Below are 25,678 nucleotides of genomic sequence, written 5' to 3'. Positions count from 1 at the left end.
CTGCTGTGCTGAGCTACTTATCCCCAGATGCTGGCAGCGAATGGAAAGCAGATAGTTTTATTACCTGCCTCAATTTTTAACAGAGTCCTACCCCATCAAAAGTATTCCTCCGGTACAGAGAATGTAAGGCCAGCTCTCCTTTTCCCCAATGCAGAATGTCATTGGGGCTAATGGGGAGTACCGAACCTCAGCATGGCAGAGCTTTGGAAGTGCAGCCAAAATGAAGATAACTTAAGTGAGGCTAGCGTCACCTGTGCGACACTGCGAGTCAATAATTCTGCCACGTGGGGGAAAATATCCATGTACCTCCAAGGACACTGAGAAACCCAGGGAGGCGCGCAAGGGAGACACCTGCTCAGCCCTCCCCGGTGTCATGGGTAAGACGGCATGAGGGAGAAGCAGCATTGTTCTGCACTATGGAAATGTGAACCGTGGGACTTCCAAGGCATTTTAAAGGAGTTAGGCAGGTGTCCACCACCCTTAGGGTTCTTGAAAATCCTAGCTGAAACCTCGACAATAACCCATTTTGGTCACACTTTATATTAAGTTTCCAGCTATAAATGGTTTATAAAGCATTAATAGACGTCATAAGCAGGTCACAGACACGAGCAATGTGTGTTATAGTTGTAAACGTTTCAGCAGAAGGTGCAACAGATGGTTTGAGGAGAGCGGGTTGGGAATTTTCCAGCTAAATATTTTTTCATTGGAAAATGCCAATTTGTGGGGAAAACAGAAACTGTTCGCGGAACAGTGTTGGTTTTTATGAAACACGTGACTCAAAACATTCTTGGTTAACAGAGTTCTGAGATTGTTGAACAGGAAAGTTTCAGTGTTTTGAATAAAACAGACTTCTTGTTTCGAAATGTTTGTATGTGTACACTAAGAAAAGGTTAAAAAAACCCTGAAATGGAAACAAAACATTTTGGAATGATCAAAATGAAATTATTTGATTGAACTGAACTGATTTTTTTAATAAATTGATTTTTGCTTTTTGAAAATTTGTGAGATTTAGATCAGAAAAAAAATCAAATTCTCATGGGAAAACTGTTTCCCACTCCTATTTATGACTCACAGTGTAAATATCCATTGGACTCTATGACAATTGATTTACTCATCTATTAATCATCTATTTAATCATCTATTAATCACTTATTAATCCTTTATAAACATTTTTATGAATGGAACTTTAATGTAAAGTGTGACCTTTTTAAATATTTAATTATTAATGATGGAGAAGCTTGTTGAATGTCTTTGGCGTAATTGTGCCTGATCATTAATTATGATGTTTTGGAGTATCTTTACAGGGAAAAATATTTTATGTGGTTTATCTTTGCCTGTAGCTTGTATTTTGCTATTAAATAATAGAATGCTTCCAAGCAAACCCATGTCATTTCTCTGTAAAAGACTCCAAGACAATGAAACATAGTATCTATCTTTAAAAAGGGCAAGAAAAAGAACCCAGGGAATTATAGACCAGTCAGCCTAACTTCGATACCTGGAAAGACACTGGAACAAATTATTAAACAATCAATGTGTGAGAACCTAGAGGCTAATAAGGAATAGTCAGCATGGATTTGTCAAAAAAAAATCATGCCAAACCACCCTAATTTCCTCCTTTGACAGGAGTTACTGGTCTAGTGAATGGGGGGAAGCAGTAGACATGATACATCTTGATTTTACTAAGGCTTTTGATACAGTCCCATATGATATTTGCATAAGTAAAGTAGGGAAATGTAGTCTAGATGAAATTAATATAAGGTGGGTGCACAACTGGTTGAAAGACCGTACTCAAAGAGAGTTATCAATGGTTTGCTGTCAAACTGAGAGACTGTATCAAGCAGGGGTCTTGACTTGCACAATGGAGTGTTGAGTATGCTTATAAAATTTGTGGATGACACCAAGCTGGGAGAAGTTGCTAGCACTTTGGAGAACAGGATTAGAATTCAAAACAACCTTGACAAACTGGAGAATTAATCTGAAATCAACAAGATGAAATTCAATAAAGATAAGTGGTAAATACTATGCTTAAGAAGGAAAAATCAAATGCACAGCTGAAAAATGGGATAAATTGGCTAGATGGTACTAATGCTGGAAAAGCTCTGAGAATTATAGTGCTTCACAAATTGAATATGAGTCAACAATGTGATGCAGTTGTGAAAAAGGCAAATATCATTCTGGGGTGTATTAACAGGAGTGTTGGGACACGCTAGATTGGGGTAGTCAATAGGCAGACCACTGGCCAAATCTGGACCACCAGACACTTTTGACCAAGAGGTGCAAGGCTCCATGTTCCATTACCATATGTGCTGTGTGTGTGTAGATGTCAGAATGCAACTCTTGCATGACACCTTGGAAAAGTTAAAATAGATAACAATTTGCTTCTAAGACAACATAAATCATAAATTATGTTTTCCTGACAGGTTATAAACTGTTATTTCCTGCATGTTTCTTTCATAATTTAATAGGTGAATTAGCAAATATAATTAGATCCTTCAGTAAAGTAGAATAAGTGTGTGTTTGGTTTCTCTTGATTAAGGAGTCAGCTACTTCATTTTATATGAACTGCTCTTCATAAATCAGCATCCTTACACAAGTTAGGGAGTAAAATGCCAAACTCTCAAACAAAATAAAAATTGATTTTTTTGGTTGACCAGAGCGTAATAAAGTTTAGAAAATAAATAATATTATTTGAATCTCAGTTGATTCTTTCCAGAGATCCATAAACTATGGAAACTGAGTAAACCAACAAACAGATTAAAACAACTACTGCCAGAAAATGATAGGCCTCAGCACCCAGCCTATGCAAGATTTTTAGCTGCTGTTGGTTTTTTTTAATCAGCAAAAATATTTTGTTAGGATAGCACAGTAACCTTGTCATATAAAACACACATTTCTTAGCCTTCGGGAAAAACACCTTTGTTTTCATCTCAATTCATTTAAGGACTGATTAAGGGATGCTAATGGTAATTACAACTTAAGGTCAACAAAGTATGCTCAATTCAGGGCTGTCACATCTGAAAGCATGGGGTCAAATTCTGTTTTGCATGACACTGGCGTAACTCTGAAGCAGCTCCTTTGACTTCTAATGGAACTGCTACAGTTTACACTCCTATAACAAAGAGCAGAGTGTGCCCCATGATGTTCAGAAGTGAAAGAATGATAACAAACAGGAAGTCTTTGAGCTACCCATTTATCAAATCAGTTTTATCAGCAGCTTATTCCCCCATCAGTTTTACAAGCCTCCTCGACTGATGGATTGTTGCTGCACAAAGTGATGTACCTGTTCGAGAGGAAGTCTCATTTCCAGAAATGAATCCTTTGCCTACAGATCACCCGATGCAAAGAACTATATTAGCAGGGAGGTAAGAAGCATTCCATGCCAGTGAACACACATGGTTTACCTGTGAGCCTGTGGAATACCGTCCTGGAGTCCGTGACCCAGATGTTTTTCCTGAGCCGATGGAGCTCTCTGTACTTTTCCCACTACAGCAATGTGTGCGCAGGCATTTTCCATATTCTTTACGTACCTAGCCAATTAAACAGTAATTTCCATTAGTGGGCAACTCCCTCTCCAGCCTGAGACTTAAGATTTTCAACAGTTTTTTTTCCTCCTCTGTGATTCATTAAAATTATAGCTGTTTCTGTGCATTTAGAAGAATTCCATTACAACTTTCAACAGTGTTCTCCTAACACATTAGCTCTACATTTATGATGTCATAAGGGACTGCGTTTATGTAGGAAAGCGGTTCACTGATATCCGTAGAATTTAGCTACCTCTGAGGCACATCAAAGCACTATGAGAAAAACTAAAGACATTCTATTTATGCCCGAAAATTAATATCTTCATAGATTTGATATGAACTGGCATATTGGCTCATCATGGTGCTACAAGTTATTGCTTCTGGCAGGGGACAAGGAAGAAAATTACAAAAAAAGTTAACATGTAAGAGGAATTGATTTCATATATATATTCAAACTCCAGAAAACTGTGAAACTGACAGTCTTTGAAATGAAGTCTTCTGTGTGCAGAACTGGTGGAAACGGTGCAAATGTCCCCCTAAAGCCCTATCATATAACAGACAAGACTGAGAAGGAGTTAATGGGGTAATTTCTCTAGCACAAAAAGTGAGCCAGATCCTCAGCTGGCAGAAATTGATGTTCTCCTGACTTCAATGGAACTACATTGATATACCCCAACTGAGGCTCAAGGCACTGCAAAAGTTTGGAGTATATGTATAATTTAACCTGCACATACTTGGAGACCAGGGAGAAGCCAGAGTGAAAATGGGTCATCTGCTGAGCTGGGTGATCTCAGACTGTGCCACAAATGTGAAAAAAAGGCCACTTTACTTCTCCACGTGAAATGTAAATGCAGTAGGAAACCAGCAGAGGTTAGTCTGCAAGCACATTGTGCTTACTGCTCTCTGATTAAATCTCTCTCCAGTCTTTCTATGGGCATTTCAGAAACCTATCTGTGAAACGATTATTTAAATAGCAGATTACAGGGTTTTTTTTTTTATTAGGCCTTTCCATAAACGCTTGAGACAAACACAATACCATGAGTGCCCAATGTGCTCTCGAGTGCCTAATCAGTCCTTTGCTGAGAGAAAATAATTCAATTCCTTTAATTAGCCACCAACTGCTTCCCACTGCAGCTATGTGCTGATTTCCCAGTCCATGACAGACAGAAAATGGTTTTTTTCCTTCTCCCAACCCCTTGGTTCAGGGAAAGAGATTCCCAAGATCCAGGGACTGGACTGGATTCTCCTCTCTCCTACCTTGGCGTAAATCAGGAGTAACCCCACTGAAATGAACGACAGCACACTGTCGTCAAACTGGCATGAGAGAGGAGAGATTCTGGCCAAAGCGTGTAAAATAGGCATCCAGAGCTGGAATGGCCACAATGCTATAATGCCATTAAGCGGTGCTCTGCTAGAAAACAAACATTTGCAAGAGGGCTGAGAGTTAGAGCAACGGGGTGTACAGGAAACACAGACTAGAAAGAAATCCAACTTCTTCATAAAAGGAAACACTGACTAGAATCATTAAAGAGTCAGAGAGCGCAGTAAACCCAAAAGACTGAGAGCTGAAACCGGTTTAATGGAGAAATAAAGCCCCCATCTCCACAGAAATATACGAACACCGAAAGAGCACAACCCACACCTCAGCAGCATCTGCTGAAATTAGCACTTAAGGGGCCAGATTCTGATATGGGACTTCTGCTGAATACAGTACAGGCAGATCCACTGAAGTCAATGGCACTATGCATGGAATGAGTGCTACTGGACTGGGGTAAGGGCATCAGAATCTCCAAAGTAAGCAATGGGATGCCCAGGCTCACAAAAGAATCCCTCTTTAGGACAGCACATAAAGCTGTCAATGGCTACATCTACACTACCAAGCCTGGGCTCAGACTCAGGTTTGGGGGTTGGATCCAAGCCCAAGTCCTGCTGAGACTCGGGTCGAAGCCCCGTCGTTTTGCAGTGTGGACGCAGCTCAAGCCGCAGACTTGAGTCAGAAGGTCTGTCTACTGCAGTATGGCTGCGTTAGCACTGCTCTGAGACCTGGGCAGGGGTGCTGGAACAATTTTTTAGCAACGGCGCTGATGATGGTAGCCATGGAAACCATGTATTTGGTGTTTGTTGTTCCTACTTCAAGCCAGGGGGTGTGGCAGAACCCACAGCACCCTTAATTCCAGCACTGTTGAACCTGGGTCCAGCAACTGTAACTGCGATTTATAATGCATGTGGATACCGAGGCGTGGGCTTGGAAACGCCAAGTCCACAAGCCTGGGTCCCACAGATCCGGGTTTACAAGGCAGTGTAGACACACCCCATGGGACCTGAGCACGTGTTTAAGTGCTTTCCCTCTTTCCCAATCTGTGGTATATATAGACTAGTAAAGGCTCAGACAATTGTTAGAAATATAGAGCAGCGGTAACACACAACAAGATTTGCACTTCTATCAGATGCCCTCTCATAGTCAGTGCTGGAAAGGCAGGCAGGCCTTTGACCTCAGGAGGCACTGAAGGTGTATAGGTACTCGGGGTAGAACTGCATTCTTTTGTCACCGTTATACAGCTTAGAGGGTACTACAAACAACACTGAAACAGATGCACAGATCCAATGCCAATGCTTTTCAACAGGACAGCAGAGAATTGTTACAAGGGCATGGTCGTGCCATCCCCGTTTGCTCTTTTTGACTGAGATTAGCAGGATTCCTTTCTATTTTATGGATTATGTATATAGATGGTAGAATTTACAAAGCCTAATATGCGACAGGCTGATTCCCCTTACTCAGGCTGAGTAGTGCCTGATGCCCCACGACAAAGCGACTGCCTGTGGAGTAAGGTGCTACTCAATGTGAATAAGGGAATTGCAATCTCGCCCTTAATGATTCATTTATTAAAAGGTCAAATGAACATTTCCCCACACATGCTGTAATAAAGAAGAATTGGCTCTCCTTAAGGCTCAGAAGCTCTGTAATTTTCTCCACATTTCAGTGAAAATGCCGTTGGTTCATTTCAGCCCATTTACAAGCAGAGTTTTCTTTTCTCCTCTAAACCCCAGTGGATTTGGTGGAGAATGTTGGTGTTTTTTGTTTTGTTTTTTAAACCTGGGTTGTAGCAATATGGTTGCTTAAAAGTGACTAAGTAACTACATTGCTCTTACTGAGTATACACCAGCAAAGCATTTAGGCATGCGCTTAACTTTAAGCATATAAATAATCCTCATGATTTCCATGGAGCTACTCATATACTTGAAATAAGGTATGTGCTGATGTGTTTTGCTGAATTGGGTCATTATCATTAAAACGGTAACAACACATCATGCGCCCGATGCCAGTACAGCCGAAGCATCAGTAAATGCTTGGCGTATGAATATACATACATATATAGGTCTGCTTAGTTTCTTACCTTCATGAAATGCTTGAAACCAATCTACACTGTGCAGTCCATGATGCTGCATTATGCTACCTGAGATGCTAAATAGCAGCTCTAAACTTTTAGGTCAAGATTTTCATAAACAGTAGCCTAAAGTTAGGTGGCAATCTCCAGAACATTTATGGCTCCTCAGCCAACTGCAGATACTGTAGATGCCTTAAGATGTTTCTGACAGTATGTGCTCTGTTCAGCTGACCTGTCTCCTTAAGGTAGTCAGCATCTTCCTACGTTTTTATTATTATGCATGAAAGTTAAAAAGTTTTAGAATCATTATCACAAATCTGGATTTTAACTAAAGCATTCAAGTCTGTTATGATGATCGCTCTTGAGATGAAATGACATGGAACAAAAATCTGACTCCAAGTTTCTTTCTCCAGTTTTAAAGCACGATGATTTAGCGCAGCTGGTTCTCAAACTGCTTCCAAACAGCTTGATGGCCAAGGCTTTACTTGTCAACCTACCAGTTGCAATGCAGTGCACTGAGGCTCATCAAGGGCTTGTTCCTGTTCCCATTCAAGTCAATGGGAGGATACCCATTCACTCAAATGGTGCAAGGTCAAGCCCCTACATCCTGGCATACTAAAGTCAATGGGAGTCTTTCAAGTGACTTGAATGGGCTTTGGATGTGGCCCGTAGGTGGAGAACAGGATCAAACTTCAGCAAGACCCCAATCCTACATGGTTATTGTCCAGCCACACAGGTCACGAGGCAGGATCGGAGCCTACATTTACAAGTGCTTACATTCTTTTCTATTTTAAGCTGAAAAGAGAAATTGGCCTTATTATTCCAGAAGTACATTTAACATTGGTAGAAGAAATTAATTTTTTTAAAGAGCTTTCATACTCCTGAATTTCCATGTTGTACAAAATGGATCTTAAAAAACTCTCCATGACTTTTGGAACAGTTATTATATATATTGCACAATGCCATAGGACCTGTGTGCCTCAAATTTTTGAAAATCTACCCCTTAAAAAAAATAAGTGAAGCAGTTCCTATTAAAACAAACACCTAATATGTGCATCTATATAGACAGGCAATTCTCAGGTGCTTTCTTGTATTAAATTAAGCCAAGATACACAGCCCCCTTCTTCTCTCATTTATACCCACGCAAATCAGAAGGAAATTCATTGATGTTACTGATGTCTCCATTGATGCCAATGAAGTTGTCTCAGTGAAACACTGGAGTAAGTGAATGGAGAATCAGGCCTCTGAAATGCAAACAACTCTCACGGGTATTACATTCTCCCTCCAAACTACATGCTAGCATTTTATATTGCATTCGATAATGTGATCTCCAACATCCTGATTGTTGATATGCCAGAGCCATGCATCTCATTTAGCATCTCATTCTCATGCATCTCTCCAATTTCCAATCTAAATACAGTCCTTATTATGTAAACAGAAACAAGTCTGTTCAAGAAAAATACAAGGCACACTGGTAACATTATAGTGTGGTTTTTAGGTAACAAAATACCCTGCATCACTACTATGAAACGCGGAATAATCTGTCTTACCTTTTTCTGGAGGACACAATGGAAAATGAATATAAACATTCCCTGCAGGGAATTGAAAATGGTGAAGAGATATGCCATGATGACTGTGCTTTCATTAATATACATAAGTCCAAAGGCCCAGGTCAGTCCTAAGAGGCAGAGTAGGGCTATTGCACCTATAACCCATGACCTGTGGAGAGAAAGAAAACAAATACAGAAAGGAATTGGTCTTTGATACATAGAGGAATTAGCACATCTACTAGCAGTGATTATATTCCACTATCATTTTAGCAGAAGACAAATAATCAGATAGAGTTACAAAGAGGTGTTGGGTTTTTTGTTTATTTTTGACTAAAGCGCTTCTCAAATTCCATGCACTTTACTAATCTTTGAGCTTGAGGAGAGATACAAAAAATGAAAATGTTATGAGGACAGAAATTTCTCTTAACCAAAGCAGATTTGTACCATAAACATTTTTAATGCAGCAGCAGTGAATATGCAAATGATATGTAGATGCCGTTTTTGCAAATGGCTGAGAAAAAAAAAACACTTTTAAGGAGCTGTTTTGTTAGCCTCCACTGGTTTCACTGGTGAAGTTGGATTAGCTTCTTTAAATGCCCCCTATTTAACAGTCACTAAGGCACCTTTATTCCTGTTTTTTCCCCTTGTTTCTGATTTGTTGGTAAACTTTACTGCTGCCAGTTAAAATAAGGTAAAACTACTACACATGGCTGGGCAGATGAGGGGAAGCTCTCTGTGCTTCTACTTCAGAGTTTCGTTCTGAAGTGTAATGGTGGTGGGAGGAACATTCTCAATGTGTGGCTGCTTCCCCTCAAAAATGCATTTCACTTGGGTTGCTAGGATGGGCTGCAGGGGTAAGAAGTGACTCTAGACATCGGTTCACAGCCTTTTCCTTTTTGAGAAACCAAGACTGCTTAGAATCATAGAAGATTAGGGTTGGAAGAGACCCCAGGAGGTCATCTACTCCAATCCCCTGCTCAAAGCAGGACCAACACCAGCTAAATCAACCTAGCCAAGGCTTTGTCAAGCCGGGTGTTAAAAAGCTCTAAGGATGGAGATTCCACAACCTCCCGAGGTAACCCATTCCAGTGCTTCACCACGCTCCTAGTGAACTAGTGTTTCCTAATATCCAACCTAGACCCCCGCCCCACTGCAACTTGAGTCCTCTGCTTCTTGTTCTGTCATCTGCCACCACTGAGAACAGCTGAGCTGCATCCTCTTTGGAACCCCCCTTCAGGTAGTTGAAGGCTGCTATCAAATCCCCCCTCACTCTTCTCTTCTGCAGACTAAATAACCCCAGTTCCCTCAGCCTCTCCTCATAAGTCACGTGCCCTAGCCCCCTAATCGTTTTTGTTGCCCTTCGTTGGACTCTTTCCAATTTGTCCACATCCCTTCGGTAGCGGGGGGACCAAAACTGGACACAATACTCCAGATGTGTCCTCACCAGTGCCGAATAGAGGGTAATAATCACTTCCCTCGATCTGCAGGCAATGTTCCTACTAATACAGCCCAATATGCAGTTGGCCTTCTTGGCAACAAGGGCACGCTGCTGACTCATATCCAGCTTTTCATCCACTGTAATCCCCAGGTCCTTTTCTGCAGAACTGCTGCTTAGCCAGTTGGTCTCCAGCCTGTAGTGGTGTGTTGGATTCTTCCTTCCTAAGTGTAGGACTCTGCACTTGTCCTTGTTAAGGAAAGCGCTCTGAGCTTTGGACAAACAGGTCAGCTGGTGTGTTTTACTTTTGTTAACTCAGTGTAAGGAGAGCTGGAACCGCCAACCAGGAAAGGGCAAAGCTATCTCAAGTCACACTTTAAATACTAAGTCACATGGAGGGGTTGATACCCTCCTCCATAGGGGTACCCAAAAGCCAAAGCGTGAAGAGCAGGACAGGGAGCAGAAGGGAACCCAGTCCTGACTTAGGCTCTGCTCTAGCACCCACTGAAATGAATGGGAGTCATCACACAGACTTCAGGGAACGCTGGATTGGACCTTAATCAGAGTGCTACTCTGCTGGCACCACATGAACTTCCACCCAGTGGCCAAAGTGGGGCGTGCAGGGCAAGCAGCCGCAGTTGAGGATCACTCTTAAGCCCTAGGTCCAGGTTTCCCTCTCGTTTATGCTGGTGTAAATCAGAAGTAACTCCACCAAAGTGAATGGAATTACAGTATGTAAACCCGGTTTAGGTATGAGGAGACTGAGGCCTAGAAGCCTGCCCAGACATGCTCATTCTCCACTCGCATCTCTCCTCTTTTTAACTCTTCTTCTTTGAGAGAGGCTTTGGATTGACTTCCCCTAAGCATGGAGGCCTACATCATAACGCTTCACCACATCTGTGCCTCTGTTTACTTCAGACCTGGAGTGCAACAGCTTTGAGCTATCTGCTGGGAACAGCAGAAGGACTTGAAGGATCAAGGTCCTGATAGGGAGGAGTGAGCTCGATTTCTGCTTAATTTTCAACCTGCTCAGACACTGCAGGCTTGAAAAAAACTTGGCTTGAGATAGAATAGAGTTGGGTTTGCATTCTGCTAAGGGAAGGGGAGGAATGGGGGGAGGGGGAGAGAGAGAGAGAGAGAGAGTGTGTGTGTGTGTGTGTGAGAGAGAAGAGCTGGTGAAAAATCCTGTGAGAAACCCAAAACATTTGCAGCCGGGGATGCCAATCTTGTAGTCATGCTGCTAGGACAACATGTCAGCCTTCACTTTAAATCCCTGTGCTTTTATAAGGGCTTGTCCTAAACAGAAACACACTCTTGTTGTGTTAATGTTTCTCACTGTTCTTCTTTAAATATTAGAAAGAAAATACAGTATTAGATCTTCCATGCGATTATGTATTATTTATCCATGCGACCAGAAGAGCTCCCCTGAGGGAACTACTTATTTAGACAGTTTTTTTAAAAAAATCCCTATTATCTATCTAGCAAACCAGAACCAACTCCTTTGAAGCATTTCCAGTCAATTCTGTGAATAAATATTTAGCACTATGCAAATTAAAAATGCAGTCTCAAAATCCTTCTGAAAAGCAGTCACTTGATAAAGTTTAATAGCTTGGCTGTTTTAAATATTTTTCCTGCCAAGATTCCACCAGCAAGGAGACCACATTATGATCTTAATTGCAAAATCAAGTCATTTTTACAAAAAAACTAATAATGTGGCAACAAAGATTTTTCCCTTGTGTACTTGTATATTTTGGTCGTTTAAAAATGACCCAAATGGTAATTGAAAATTGCCCTATCTCCAGTTTCAGCCAGTTCTTGAGTCTAAGGGGAGCGCCTCAGATGACAGAGATGCATAGGAAAGAGTGAACCGTTTACATGGTAGTAACAGAAATATGCTACCTTAGCAGCTGAAAGGAATCTTTGGGTTAGAGGAGCCACACAGCAAACAGTGTGTAATATACAAAGTTCTGATGTAGAAAACAGACCTGGAGGTAAAAAGGGGGTGGAAACTGCATAAAATTGTTCCCTCCCCTGCCCTTGAAAAAAGAACTGAAAAATGAAAGAGAATATGACAATGGTACTGGAAAAAATGAACACAAAGGACTCTTCACCAGAAGAACAAACTGAAAGTCTATTGCAAAGTTGTTATGCTTCCGTTATTCTACTTTTTCTTTTTTTTTTCTTGTTTGGTTGCAGGACAAGAAATGTTGATATAAAGTGCATAATTTGTAAGTTTCTTGCTTCCTTTTGTTTTGAGCTCTTTGTACAGACTTGTGTTTCTGTTACAAGTTTTTCACAGTCTTTTTTTACAATTCAATTCTAAAGAAATGGAAAAACAAAACATAAAATGTTGGCATGATTGAAACCCTGAAATTGACAATTTGTGACAACTGTGCATTCTCATCTTTAAGGAGACATTTTTTCCAAGCCTTGCACAGAGATTTAGCCCCCATTAGCTTCAATAGGAGTTATATTGATTAATACCCATGCATCACTTTGAAAATTTACCCCTAAATTGCATTAGGAATCCCAAGCCAAAGCCCTCCTTACCAACACAACACACTTGATGCACAGAGAGACAGAGCGTAATGAAACAAGAAAGCTGCTATTGGTATAACAAGTCTGTACTACACAAGATTGGTTTAACATTTGCAGTGAATTCGGGTGATGTCCAATCAAGAATTGTGAAGCAGATAAAGTGACAATTGTTTGGCAATGCATATGCAGCATGTTTACTCTGCATAGAAGCTGTATGCCTGGCCATTTTCCTGCAGTTTGCTCTTCTGCCTCAAACGTGAATGACAGAAGCTTTAATGATTTTTCAATATTGATCTGCCAGCTGGTTCATGAGACCACACTGATAAATGGGATTTATCAGCCATTCAGGTCATTCTTACTTGATGAAGGGTCTGTTATCCTCATAGCTAAAGAATGCATAGACAAAGACAAGAACACCAACATTAGAATATAATGCCAGAAAGAATATTTTGTAAGAAATAACCAAAGCTTATTCCCAGCCTACCAGAAGCAATGCCACAGCCTCCTCCTCAGGTGTATCCCCCAGATACTGACCAGACTGGTTTACTTATCAGAGGATCTAAATTACAACAGCAATCATGGCATCACTTATGAAAGTAGCCATCATTCCCTGAGTTCTGTAGCTCCCCAGCTGCAGTCTTCTTCTGTTGCTTATAAAATTTCAATTGACTTAGAAATCTATTTTTTAAAAAATCATTGCTGTCTATGGAGAACATTAATAGAGGAAATCTAATGTAGTCATCCTGGAAAGCTTTGATATGTTTAGATGGCAAGCTTCACTGTACCTCAGGCATTCTTTGTCCAGTGTATTAGGATGTACTATAGAAGACTTATCTTTTCATTATTAGTTTTTTTCATAATTGTAACTCCCAGGTTCCCTATTTATGAGTCAGACTGCGACATTACCCTCTTTTAAAGATAATGGCATTAGAATCGTCTAAAACCCTCTCCACTGATTGCAAGGAGATAGGAAAATGTTTACCTATTTACTTCCATTTTATGGAGAGCAGGGAGGGGGAACAATGTTGTTCACCAAACAAGATGGAGAAGCAACCTCACTTTAGCCAATTACAAATAATTTAAAACTGCCTGTTCAAAATAAGGTTCTGGAACACACGATTATTTGCAGCCATTTTTCTAGTGGAAGCACTTCAACCTCTTAGGACTAATTCTGCGCTTAGTTGCCCCGGTCCGTATCAGTGTGGCTTCATTGATGCCAACTGAGCAAGGCAGGTCCCAGGATTTCCCTCTTCTCCCCTTGGTGCCTTCCACTTTTGACACCATGACCTCTTGCAGCAGCTGGCACTGGTACAAGAGAGGGACCCGGGTTCAGTGTGTTCATCTCATGCCCAGTGACAGCTCTGCAAGTGTGCGTGTGTGTGTGTGTGTGCCTGTCCTGTTGAGACTTCCCTCCGTTGATGTTGGTATCAGAAATCTGTCATGTCTGAAGGGACCAATTCATAGAATCATAGAAGATTTGGGTTGGAAGAGACCTCAGGAGGTCATTTAGTCCAATCCCCTGCTCAAAGCAGGACCAACACCAACTAAATCATCCCAGCCAAGGTTTTGATATTACCGATTCCATATTACCGGAGCTCAAAAAGAAATATCACCATATTTCTTATCCTCCCTTATCCTTCCCATAATGGTCATGGTATGCAGCCTTTCAGGGTCAATTTTTGCTCTCATTTATACCCATAACTCCCTCTGGGCACCAATGGGGGTCAGAATTCGGACCTTAGTGTGGGAATTTAGCCCTGCATTTCATGCAAACTGCTCCGTTCTGATTCTCCTGCACACAATACGTGGCTGAGTTAGTGTAATGTATGCAGAGACAGGGCTTAGTACCATGCCATGGCTGGCTAATGGCAGCTTTGTCCCTGTACTGGGCAGGTGAGCTGTGTGTGCCAGTGTGGGCATCGGGGGTCGCAGGGTGGGGGTGCAGGGAGGACACATAAAGCTAGCTGAGCTGGCCAGGCGCACAATACACAGCCACTCCAAAGGGGACCATGCGCCCTTCCATCACTGGCAGTCTCCACTCCCCCGTTCTTCTCCCTGTGTCCATTGGGAGTAATTCCAGGAAAGTCACTGGAATACCTGGATGTGAGATCAGGACTAGGCCCCGAGCGAGGTGGGAAAGTTGCCCCCAGTCCCAGTCCAGCAACTCCACCCAACTCATTAGCCAGGCTGCCTGCGCCCCCACTCACAGCTCCACTAACTCCACCGCTCCCCACCCCACGCCAGAGTCGACTCCCGCCTCCGCACCATCACCAACACCACTGGGCTGGCGGATGCACCCCCCCACACACAGCTTGAGTGAATGCTCAAGCTGGAGGAGGAGGAGGAGGGGGTACGCCAGCCCAATGGTGATGGTGCTTTGTCATCTCCCCATTGCTTTTCTCCAGCATCCGACCAGCACGTCCCATCTTGTGCACCCTGGGCTGGCCTCCCTCCACTACAGCCATGCTCTCACCCACGAGAGGATGTCCAGTTTCTCTACACGTGGCCTCTTTGCTGCGTGGCAGCATGCAGGCCCAGGCTGGGGGCAGAAGAAGCCACTGTCGTGGTTACATGCAGATCTCTGCTGTGTTCGGATACTTGGGGATAGCTTTTCATCCAGGGGCAAAGCCAATCTAACTGCTTCCCAGGGGGATGACACCTGACTTCATAATATGGACTTTTTTCTAGCAGGGAAGCCTTGGAGGCTGGGAAGGGAGAGCTCTGGGTAAAGGATGAGGGAGGTTTCTGACAGCTGGGAGCTAGGACTCCTGGCTGGAGCGAGTCCCACCCTGAATCATCCTCCCAGGCCAGGAAACACCTGTATCACTCCCCGGCCTATACTCTTGGTGTGGCTCCTCTCCTCACTACTGGGGGAGATGGGTCAAGTCAGGAGCAGAAGCAAAGGGTGAAGAAGGGAAGCAGTGAGCACCAATGCGAGGGTCTCACCACTGAGGTAGGGTGGTGTCTGGGAACTGGCCAGAGAGGAGGAATCAGCCTGAGGGTTGTTGGGTTGGGGCCCATGAGGGAGGCTATTGGTGGGTTGTTTCACTGGGGAAAGGAGTGGGAGTTGGGAATGGGGTAGGATTCCCGTTCGGAGGGCAGAGTAAAGGGAGCTTATCACTGCTACCAACAGTCTACAGAGCGAGCCCCTGGTCTGAGGGCCTGTTGGTTTCTGTCTCCCTCCATGAGCAGGGGCTCTGACTGTAACTTAGGGGAGGGGCTGAATTGGGGTTCCAGGCACTGCACCATCTCTGCCTCAGAGGGGCTGCGAGAGCAGCAGGGCAGCCAGCCAGCCAGCCAGCCCCCTCACAGACCCCTGCTATTGCCTGTTGATGCTACAGCTGGGGACTTTGATACCCGGGCAGAGGACAGGCAGCCTCCCAGCACTGCCCAGCTGACAGCAACCCCTAGTGCAGACCACAGTGAGTCCTAGCAGAGGGCAGGGGGAGGGGAAAGCAGCAGGGAGCACACTTCAGCCAGTTACCCAGGAGGAGGAGCCACAAAAAGTATCACTGCAGAGGCAGTCAAGACATGAAGGGCAAAAGGGACAGGACCAGTACTTCTGTGTGGTCTTCTTCAGCAGCTGAGCTCGCTGGGGAAAGGAGAATGTCACTTAATGCAGCTTTTCCTGGCTGCTCCCCTGTCCCCATGGCCACACTGATGGGGCCATGCAGATATTTTGCAGAAGGTGGAGCAGTGACTAGGTAGAGCAAGACACAACCTTTTCCCTCCACACGTCCCCAGCATGGTGCTGTGCGCAGGTCTGCTCCCCGCCTCAATAAGCCATGGGAAGTGAAGGAGAAGAGTGTGCAGGCTTCGGCCTCATAACCAGTTTTCTGTATTTTGTAAGTCAGTGTGAAGTTGGGTTTTCCCCCACGGCCTCCTCCCTCCAGAGTCTTTTCTCTTAACAGTGAAAGGCTCCGGCAGCGGGGAGCTGCGCCTCCTCCCCGGCCAGACCCTTTCGCTGACATGTGTAGCTACACAACGCAGTATGGATGCAGCAGGCTTTTCGTTGCACCATGTAGCTATACATACCCTACACACCGCTGCCCGTGGTGTATGGTGTAGACACAGCCTTACTGTCTTAGTTTTAGCTGTCACAGCCTTTTCTAAGTTTTTGAGTGAGTAGCAATGGCCTTTCTCCAAGGTATCTGGAGGGTCTGTTTTATCTTTGTGTAAACAAAATGTGTAATCGTTGGATTTGCCTTTTAGCTTAAAGTTTTCAAAAGCACATAAGGGTAAAATTTTCAAAACACTGAAGTGACTTACAAGCCTAAGACCTATTTTCCAAAGTGACTGAGGCACTTAGGAGCCTAAGTCCTATGGACCAGCTATTCAAAGGTATTTAGGTGCCTAAAGATGCCAATAGGCCCCTAGTGGATTTTCAAAGCATCCGAGAAGGTAAGTGCCTAACTCCAATTGATTTCATACTTCTGGCTCATGTCATGTAGGTTGCTAAATACACATTTTTATTCTTCATTTTGATTTAAAAACAAAAGTAGCTTTATGAAGATTAGCTCACATGTAAATATCTGAACACCAGAGCAGACCCTGCTTCCTGGTAAAGTTCAGGGGTGTTGTATGTTGTTATGATTGCTAGTGTAGCATTATGGCCTGTGTTGAACACAAGAAATTACAGGAAAGGGACTACAGCCTTGGAATGATATATTACCAAATCCTGACTGAGGGAGAATGTAGCTGATAGCCATAACATTTTGGCATGATACTTAGATACGATACAAGGAAGTAAAAATCGACCCCAAGTCTTGGTGAAATGAACATAAGATATCCCCAAAACTGTAACACATGTATAAGGAATCAGTAGAGAGTCCATATTTAAAATACTGTGAACCCCCATCTGTTTCTTCCTAACCCCTGGCAACTAGTGATTAGCTTATGCCCCGAGACATGAGGATCTAAATCACCACATTTCTTTGCATCCTATCTGACACCATGGTGGATGGCCTTATTATCCATATAAACAACCAGTCCATTTTTGAATCCAACAAAAATTCAAAGCTGTAGCTTGGGGCAATGGGTTTTATAGGTTAACTATGTGTTGTGTAAATCTCTTAAAATCCGATTTAAATTACATGTCTTTCAATTTCATTGGGTCCCCTTGTTCTTACATTGCGAGAAAGAAGTGTCCACTTTACCTCCAGTATTCCCTGCAATGTTTGCAGGACCAAACAGTGTCTAAAGTTAGGCTCCTACATCCCCATTTAGGCAGCTAACTAAATGGCCTGGTCTTCAAAGCAGAGAGCATCCGGCAGCTCTCCAGATACAGAAGGGATGGCGAGGGATTAAACAGGCATCTGTTTTTTAAAATCTTGGCCTACACTTCTGTGACCCTAATCCCTCAATGCCAACTGGCAAGGGCGTTACAAGAATATCCTGATTCCGATCTGTACATTCTGGTTCACCAAAGAATGTTTTATGTGAGGTCTTAAATGAAAGCCAGAATCACATTGGTCATTGATACCACTGTGAAATATAGGCACAGATACTATGCAAGCAGTTATGTATGTCTACTAAAAACGTGTTCCCAAAGTCTGTATTACGGCACAGTTGACAGACAGGTTTTCTGCCAAACAAAAGATGTTAAGCCAACAAAGTGGAAGCCTCATTTACACACAAAGTCAATGGAGAGGGGAGAGTGAAGTCAACAGGGAGGCAACACACTGGAGAATAAGCTACAGGAGGTTATCCTGACTCTGGGTACAACCACTGAACTTTGGGGGATATAAGGAGAAAGCCAGGAAGACACCCCTTTATCCTTCCCTTAAGAAGTAATCAGGCAGAGCAGTTACGTTCATGAAAACAGGATCACAACCAGACTTGGTTGAAAATGCTACAGAAGACATCTAAGGTGAGATAAATGTCTCTAGACCGAAGGTTAGCTTGTTAAGTTTAGTCTCCAGAAATCATGTTATGATTTTGTTTTATATGTAACCTTTTGTTTCTGTTATCCTTTCTCAACATTTCGTGCCTCTTAAACCTTTGCGAATACATTTATTGTTGTTTTCACTGTAAACATATCTCAGAGCTGTGAGATTAAGCTAGGTGCTGATCCTGAGTTGAACCGTACAAGCTGGTGTGTACACTCTTCCCTTGGGGACAGTAGACCTGGTATCTCTCTGAGTGTTCAGCAGAGAAGGGGTTGGGTACAGAGGAACACTTCAAAGGGGGCTGGGGACTGGGTCACACCAACTGTTAACTTGCAAGGCGAAGTAAGGGCTGGCATAGCCCAGAGGAGATTGCTTAGGTGGGTAACGGGCTGATGGTGTCAGGGAACTGACACGCAGTTAAGTACAAGCAATTCTGCCACTCACAGAAGGTGGGGGGTAAAAACTTGACTGAGTCATGAGTACCCTGAAAAGCATCACAACTTCTAACATCTCCCCTATTATTAATTATATATTTTTATTTCACACACACACACACACACACTGTATTACCATAATGCCTAGGACCCCCTCATGGATGAGGATCCTTTCATTCATCCTCTCCCTTAAATAAACAGTGCCAACCTTTCCGTTCTCTAGTTCACTCAGAAATCAACCTATGGTTCTAATCATTTTCATCTCCAGTCTCCTGACCCCTTCTATTTCTGTTCTATGTGGGATTTGCTGAAGCATTTATGTAACTTAGGAGCACAAATCCTATTGACTTAGGCTCTATTTAAAATCCCAGTCGGTATTTTTGGAGACAGAATGACCAGAAATGTGAGAGTGCAAGTGAACAGCACAGTCGTGCATTTCAAAGGGACATCGACAACCTCAAAGTAATATACTGTAGACAAACAGACTTCCTCATGCATGTGCTACTTGCAACCTAGATTATTAAAACTTGAACAAACTTTTGAAATTCAATTACTTTAACGATTTATACTGTTTGCTTGCATTTTTTGCAGCTGGGACAAAAACAAATGAAGTAAGTCTGTATTTTTTTTTATTGGAATCATTTCTATTGGCCTTATGTGGTATACGGTAAGTTTTTTTGTTTTTGTTTTTTTACAAAATCTAACTTTTCAGCCAACTTTGAACGGAAAGCATCCCATTAAAGTAAGACATAAATAACCAACAACAGACGCTATGATTTGTGCAGCTTGACACTTGATAGTTTAATCTTAGGTACCTCTAATTAAAAAATACCTATGACATTTCAAAGTGTTTCCCCTTATTCCTGAGACCAATAACAGGTTCAGGCTTGATAAACGTGGACAAAGGGTGCTGATACCAAAATCCTTACTCATATGGGTAGTCACTATGAGCATAAATAGTCTGCTGGGCAAATATGGCAGAAATGAGCCCAAAGTGAGTAGGACCTTACTTGGCTTCCATGGGTGATCAATGCTCTGAAAAGCAGAGAGGTTATGCGTGCTCCTCAAAAATGATTTGAAATGATGTGTATAATTCATTTTCACAGCAAGTGATTAAACTGTAGCTTCCCTGAGATGGGAATTCCTGTAGTCAAATACTGGAAGGAACTAAAACAAAATGTGATGTTATTTTCCATTCGTATCTGCCATGGGATATGGTGCGTGTGTTTTTTTCTTCAGTTTTTTTACATTTGTAACTGATGCAGTAAGTTACGGCAAGCCCTGGCAAACCCTGGCACTGCATCTGTGGAATAGCTTTTGCTAGATTAACATAGCCAGAATCAGCAGGAAGGCCCAAATGAGAGTTCAAGAGCTTACTGCACATAAAAGAAAAAGAGAAACATTAGACTGCCTGCTTTTCGGCGATCCCTCTGGGTGTATTGTGTGGGGTAATCGGCCCATTCAGCCTTGTTCCCAGAAGATACAGCAGGCTAGCCAGCTGCTCTCAAATAGCTACAATGGTGCCTGGGCTATCTACCCAGTCACTGAAGATGTTTAAATTGGGTAGCAGGCTCCTTGCACTGTGAAGGATTTATTTCAGGTAGGAGGGATGGGTACTTTTGTTGGGGGAAAGGAGGTCAAGGAGCCTGCGAGGGGAAGAGAGAGTGGCCCTAGAAGAGGAGCAAAATAAGCCTTGGATAATTCAGGTAAATGCTGGGCAAGGATCTGGGGCCCAGTTCATCACTCCCCTGCACCTGGGGCAGTCACCTATGCCAGTGAAAACTGATTGCCAGGTGGGTGCATGTCATGACCACATCAGAACGGGAGTGCCGTGTCACACTGGTGTCAATGAGGACACAAAGGGTAGGGCAATGGGGAAACACAGCCACAAACAGGATCAAGTCACTAGACGGCGGGATCCTTAAAAGTGCCTGTTGTTATCAGACACTCAATTCCCATTGACTTTCAATGAGAGTAGGACTCCTAACTCTCTTACACAGTCTTGCAAATCTCACCCACTTAATATCCACCACTCTAGGCCACCTTCTTCGGTCATTCAGGCACAGGATTTGGAATTACTGCACCATTTGCCTGGTTATATCTTATAACATCAGGCCTTTTATTCCCTTTTGTTTCAACAGGAGGTTTTCTGTGATTTGTTCTTAATTATTGTAATTGAAAAGAGCAATTTTGTTAAGCTCATCTAATTTCTGTAAGTAATTAATTGCCCTTAAAATTGCTTACCCTGTTTATTTCCTTCCTTCTAACTTTGCAAAGACGTGCCATAATTATTCAAAACACAGTAAAGTATAACCATGTATCTGATTGTTTCCGCATGATACAGATTCGATAAGGACTTTGGCCACATTTGCATTTTTCAAGCAGGGCTTTGCAGATAAAATACTAAATCTGTGAATTTTTAAAACAATAATCTCGACGAATGGTTTCATAGCAAGACCTTGGGTATTTAATATCTTCCAGGACACTCTCTCAATCAGTAATTATTGATTGGCTTTTATTTTGGAAGGAAGACACCTGTCAGTGGAAAGATTAGTGCTTCCTATTGCCATTTAACATTAATGTAGCCATCATGAAAACAATAGCTAAACAAGCAAAAAAACCGATAATCTATTATTAATAAAAAAAACTAAAACTCCGTCCAACAGGAATGGACAAAATATGATGTTGCAATCAACGTTACCATCTGGACAAAAATGTGCATCAAAATAAATGCAATCCCAGGTGGTTTTCCATTTCAAAGACATAAAATATTAGCAATTTTCTTTTAAGGTGTTTGCAAACGCTGCACACTATTAAAAATAGAATATGTAGCACATTCGCTTGGTAGGACTCTTGTAAGCACTTAATTTTGTGTATGTGCAGCAGATGAATGTCTTTCTTCTGGTTTTGCATATTAGAAATTTGATCATGCAGGGATGCGGATGTGGGTTGCGTGACAGGAGTACTGACCAATCTATAGGGCTGTTGAGCATGATGCTTTGGTACATAAGATCCAAAAAGGTGTAGTAAACTGACTGCTAAGCTTGTGAGAGCACTGTGCCAACATGCATTAGAAATTATAGGGCCATAAGGAAACGTTATGATCACCCAGTCTGACCTCCGGCACAACACAGGCCAGAGACCCTCACCCAGTAACTTCATCCATCTACGCAAATAGTCTGTGGTTAAACTATCCACATGTGGGGTAAGTGACATAGGATCTCAGACCCATTTTCAAAAGCACCTAAATCACCTAGGATATGTCTACATGGCAAAAACCAAGGTGAGTCTCAGAGCCTGAGTCTACAACTTGTGCTTGTGCTATGGCGCTAAAAATAGCTGTTTAGATGTTCCATATTGGGCTGGAGCTCAAGCTGTGAAACATGCCCCCCCCCTTCCCGGTTCAGACCCCAGGCTCCAGCGCGAGCTGGAACATCTACAGCTACATGGCTACTGAGCCCAAGTCTGTAGATCCAGCCTCTGAGACTCGTTACTGTGGGTGGGTTTGGTTTTCTTTGCCATGTGGATATACCCCTAGACACTTGGAAATTTTTCAAGTGAAGCTGGAACTTTCTGTAAAGTTTCCAAGTGACAGAGAATCCCCCATGTCCTTTGGGAAGCTGCTCCACTGGCTATCTGTCCTCACTGTAAAACTTTTACACTTTATTTCCAGACTGAATTGGTCTAGCTGCAACTTCCAGCCATTGGCTTTTGTTATGTATTTGTTCCTTAGTACGAGATATCTTTTCCCAGTGTAGGTTCTCATATGCCTCTATGTACTTCAGAAGGAAGTACTGGAGGAAGTGTGATTTGAACCTATAGTTTCAAAAAGACTATAATTAGTCCAAACAGGCCAGTTAGACTCTTACACTGCCTGGGAAGGATAGAATTAGAAGCACTGCTGTGTCGGTGGCTGGCCCTGCTCTCACTCTTCCTTCTCAACGATGTGCTCGAATAGCCCCTCCTCCTGGTTAGTCGAAGTAAATGGAAATCCTAACAATCACTGTTATTAATACCTATGCCGATTTTAGTTAATTCATTACACATTATGATGAATTCATCAGTAAGGCTTTGGGGTACAGGGTAATACAAATATTCACTTCTACTACTGCAAATAATCATTTGCATTCACTGGCTTGCACATCAACACTTATCCCTGGGTGGTGCCCTGGCTCATTCCCATCGCATCCACTTCCCGGATATACTCAGGAGGGCTTGGTGTGGGTGCACAAAATCTCCCATTATTTAGCACTGTGCACAGGTCTCGGAATAATGGGCCCGATCCTTAGTGATCATCCTCGCTTCCCCAGTGACAGGAATTGAGGGGTGCTGAATGCCTTGCCGGATTGGGCCTTACAACCAAGCCTTTCGGCTCAGGTGCTGGGCTGAGCAGACTCTGAGCACGAATACGTTGGTTCTCTGGTACTTTTTCTCCGCAGCCTTCAGCACCCTGTAGGACGGAGCCACAGGCGGAAAGTTATACAGCATGATCGCTGCATGTTGATAGGCAACTGTCAGTGCAGAAGTAATGAAGGATTAAAATGTTTCTTTTCTGCAAGATGAGCCCCCATCGGAAGCTGGTACAATATTACTGCCAGAGCCTGCAGCACCACTAACCATTTCCAAGAATTGTGTCTTCAGGTGATCATACAAATTGCTACAGAAATTAACAAAGATTTAATATATGGATATGAAAAGTGATCTCTATTATCTTTGTATTTTCATTTGTTTTCAAAAACACACCTATACTACTGAAAAATTAATCTGGCTTTGGTAAAATGACATTCAACATAAAAAGCATTAAAAAAAATCCTTACCAACATTACTGACCTATTCTCTTATTATTAAAGTGGAAGGAAGCTTAAAAAATTAGAATCTAACTTACTTTTCACTGCCCTGAAAGCAATTTGTTTACTTTATCGCATTTCAATCCGACTGGTATATGAAACTGGATCCATCAGTTTCACTTTCTGTTTTGCATGATGCTGTGTCTGAGCACAGATTGTATTAAACATTTCTGTAGATTAATATTTATTTTTCTTTTTAAATTGCATTATTTTTTCTTTTCAATTTCATTTCTATTTATTAAAGGTTTTCTAGGTACTTTTAAAAACCCTAATTTTGGGGCCTGAACTACTCACAACTGTGTCTTTAAATATGGTACATAACTAAAATATGAAAATGAGCTTTTACTACACCTACACCATATATATAATACATCATCGATGAAATGCACCGACTTCAATGGCAGTTACAGGTGCTCAACACATTCCAGGATTTGGGTCACTGTATTTTGGTTGGATCAGTTAATTTCAAAAGAAGTTGTTTCTCATGGCTGTAGTAATATGAACAGATGTGCCATCTACGGACTCATGACTTAATCACAAGCTGTAGCTGCCTTGGCAATCAATGGAGAACAGAACATGAAAATGGGTAGCATAGTTAGATGGGCACTTTTTCGAAGTGGCTTGTCATTTTTAGTGGCTTCATTTCTGGGTGCCCAAATTTACACACCAGAATGTGATTTTCAGAAGTACAGATTGGTCTATCCCTAATGTTAAAAAATCATAAATCAGACCCAGCAAAAGATATAGGAGTGGCTTTAAAAAAATCAAGAGATTTTTTAAACAATAAGAAATGGTGGTTCTTTTCTTTGCCTCCCATCTTTGAGCCTTTAGGACCCACATTTCCAAGCATATTTTCTGCAAATATAGAAGACTAGAAACTTATTTTTAAATGAACGTTGCAATTCTCACATAAGCACATGACTCCAGAAGCTGGGGCTTTAAGAAAAAAGATTAACTATTGCGAGACACTTGATTAAACCACAAGAATTCAACACATCCCAGGAGAGCTGATAAGAGTGAAAGTTGTAAGGAGCTTCAACTGGAGTTGTGGGTTATCAGCACCTCTGAAAATTAGGCCAGAGTTTTCTAAAATTGGATGCCAAAAACGAGAGAATATGGGGGCCCGGTTTTCCTTCCCAAGCAATGAGTGCCACAGCTTGGAAAGTTGGCTGCTCTTGGCACCCCCCTATGGAAACAGGCAAACAGCCATTCTCCCTATCCCGCAATCGCATTTTGTGCTGCCTTGTTTTATGTGACAGAATCTATTAGCGTGCACTAGGCTACCAGATGTCTCCCTTCAGATGACAATGGTGAGATGAGAAATATGGCTCTTGTTGTGGGACAAATGATTCAAGAGTGTGAAAATAATTATTGTAGTTGGCTGAGAGAAATTGGTTTCCCTTAAATTAAATTCTGAAAGGACTATTTTTTTGGTCTGTAAAACTTTAGTGCTCGATCCATCCTCAGCTCCCGTGGAATTCAATGGGAACTGAGGATGTTCATCATCCCATTGGATGCACTGTTGTATTAATTTAGATGGAATAAATGGGCCAAAGGTGTTAACCTAACTCAGTTACTGCTTAACATTAAATCAGTGTTAAACAAGGCCTGGGGTTTGGTATATAGAGACTTCAGTCTGCTTAGTACTATTGCAAACATCATTAATGTTTTTTAAAAAATTGTAAGAAAGAGACAGAAAAGAAGGAAAAACAGTTAAAACATTTGAAATGTAAAGTATTAAATAAGGCTTTCATTTTAACGACTTTTTTGTTTCTTTTCGTTTTAGCTGGAGAGAGTTTTAGAAGGAAAAGCCCCCTGTTTGATCGTCTCTTAGAGGGTATCAAAGGTAGTAACAACTGTCCTTTTGGGGAAGAGAGAAGAAGTTATTTGAGCTGGGATGGAGCTGTGATTAAAATTCCATTTGATTTGATATTAGGTGGTATCTTGGATTTGGCTGGACTGGGATAGGTGGTGATATTATTCAGGTACCTTTCTTTGGCTTGGTTTGGTTAGGACATTTTTTAGGATTAAGATGATGAAGGCCTGAGATCCCAGGAGATGATGTAGGTAGCAGCCATA

At 42.2% G+C, this 25,678-nt stretch overlaps 1 protein-coding gene across 35 annotated transcripts in view; it reads right to left on the bottom strand.

Moving 5' to 3' along the window:
- The window catches only part of ADGRL3 (adhesion G protein-coupled receptor L3), an 804,652-nt gene that overhangs the window by 69,848 nt on the left and 709,126 nt on the right, over window positions 1–25,678 (bottom strand). For 22 of the 35 annotated variants that reach the window (XM_074950298.1, XM_074950299.1, XM_074950303.1 and 19 more), the window contains 3 exons: window positions 12,790–12,816; window positions 8,458–8,626; window positions 3,402–3,527 (listed from right to left, as the gene is read on the bottom strand). In XM_074950298.1, coding sequence (XP_074806399.1) covers window positions 3,402–3,527; window positions 8,458–8,626; window positions 12,790–12,816 — 322 coding nt within the window. The remainder of the gene's footprint in view (window positions 1–3,401; window positions 3,528–8,457; window positions 8,627–12,789; window positions 12,817–25,678) is intronic. The other 13 variants (XM_074950300.1, XM_074950308.1, XM_074950309.1 and 10 more) reach the window with 1 other exon arrangement.

Source organism: Natator depressus, chromosome 4 (genome assembly GCF_965152275.1).
Source record: "Natator depressus isolate rNatDep1 chromosome 4, rNatDep2.hap1, whole genome shotgun sequence".
NCBI classification, from domain to species: Eukaryota; Metazoa; Chordata; order Testudines; family Cheloniidae; genus Natator; species Natator depressus.
Note: the sequence above shows the minus strand (reverse complement) of the source record. Positions and strands in the feature narration are given on the sequence as shown.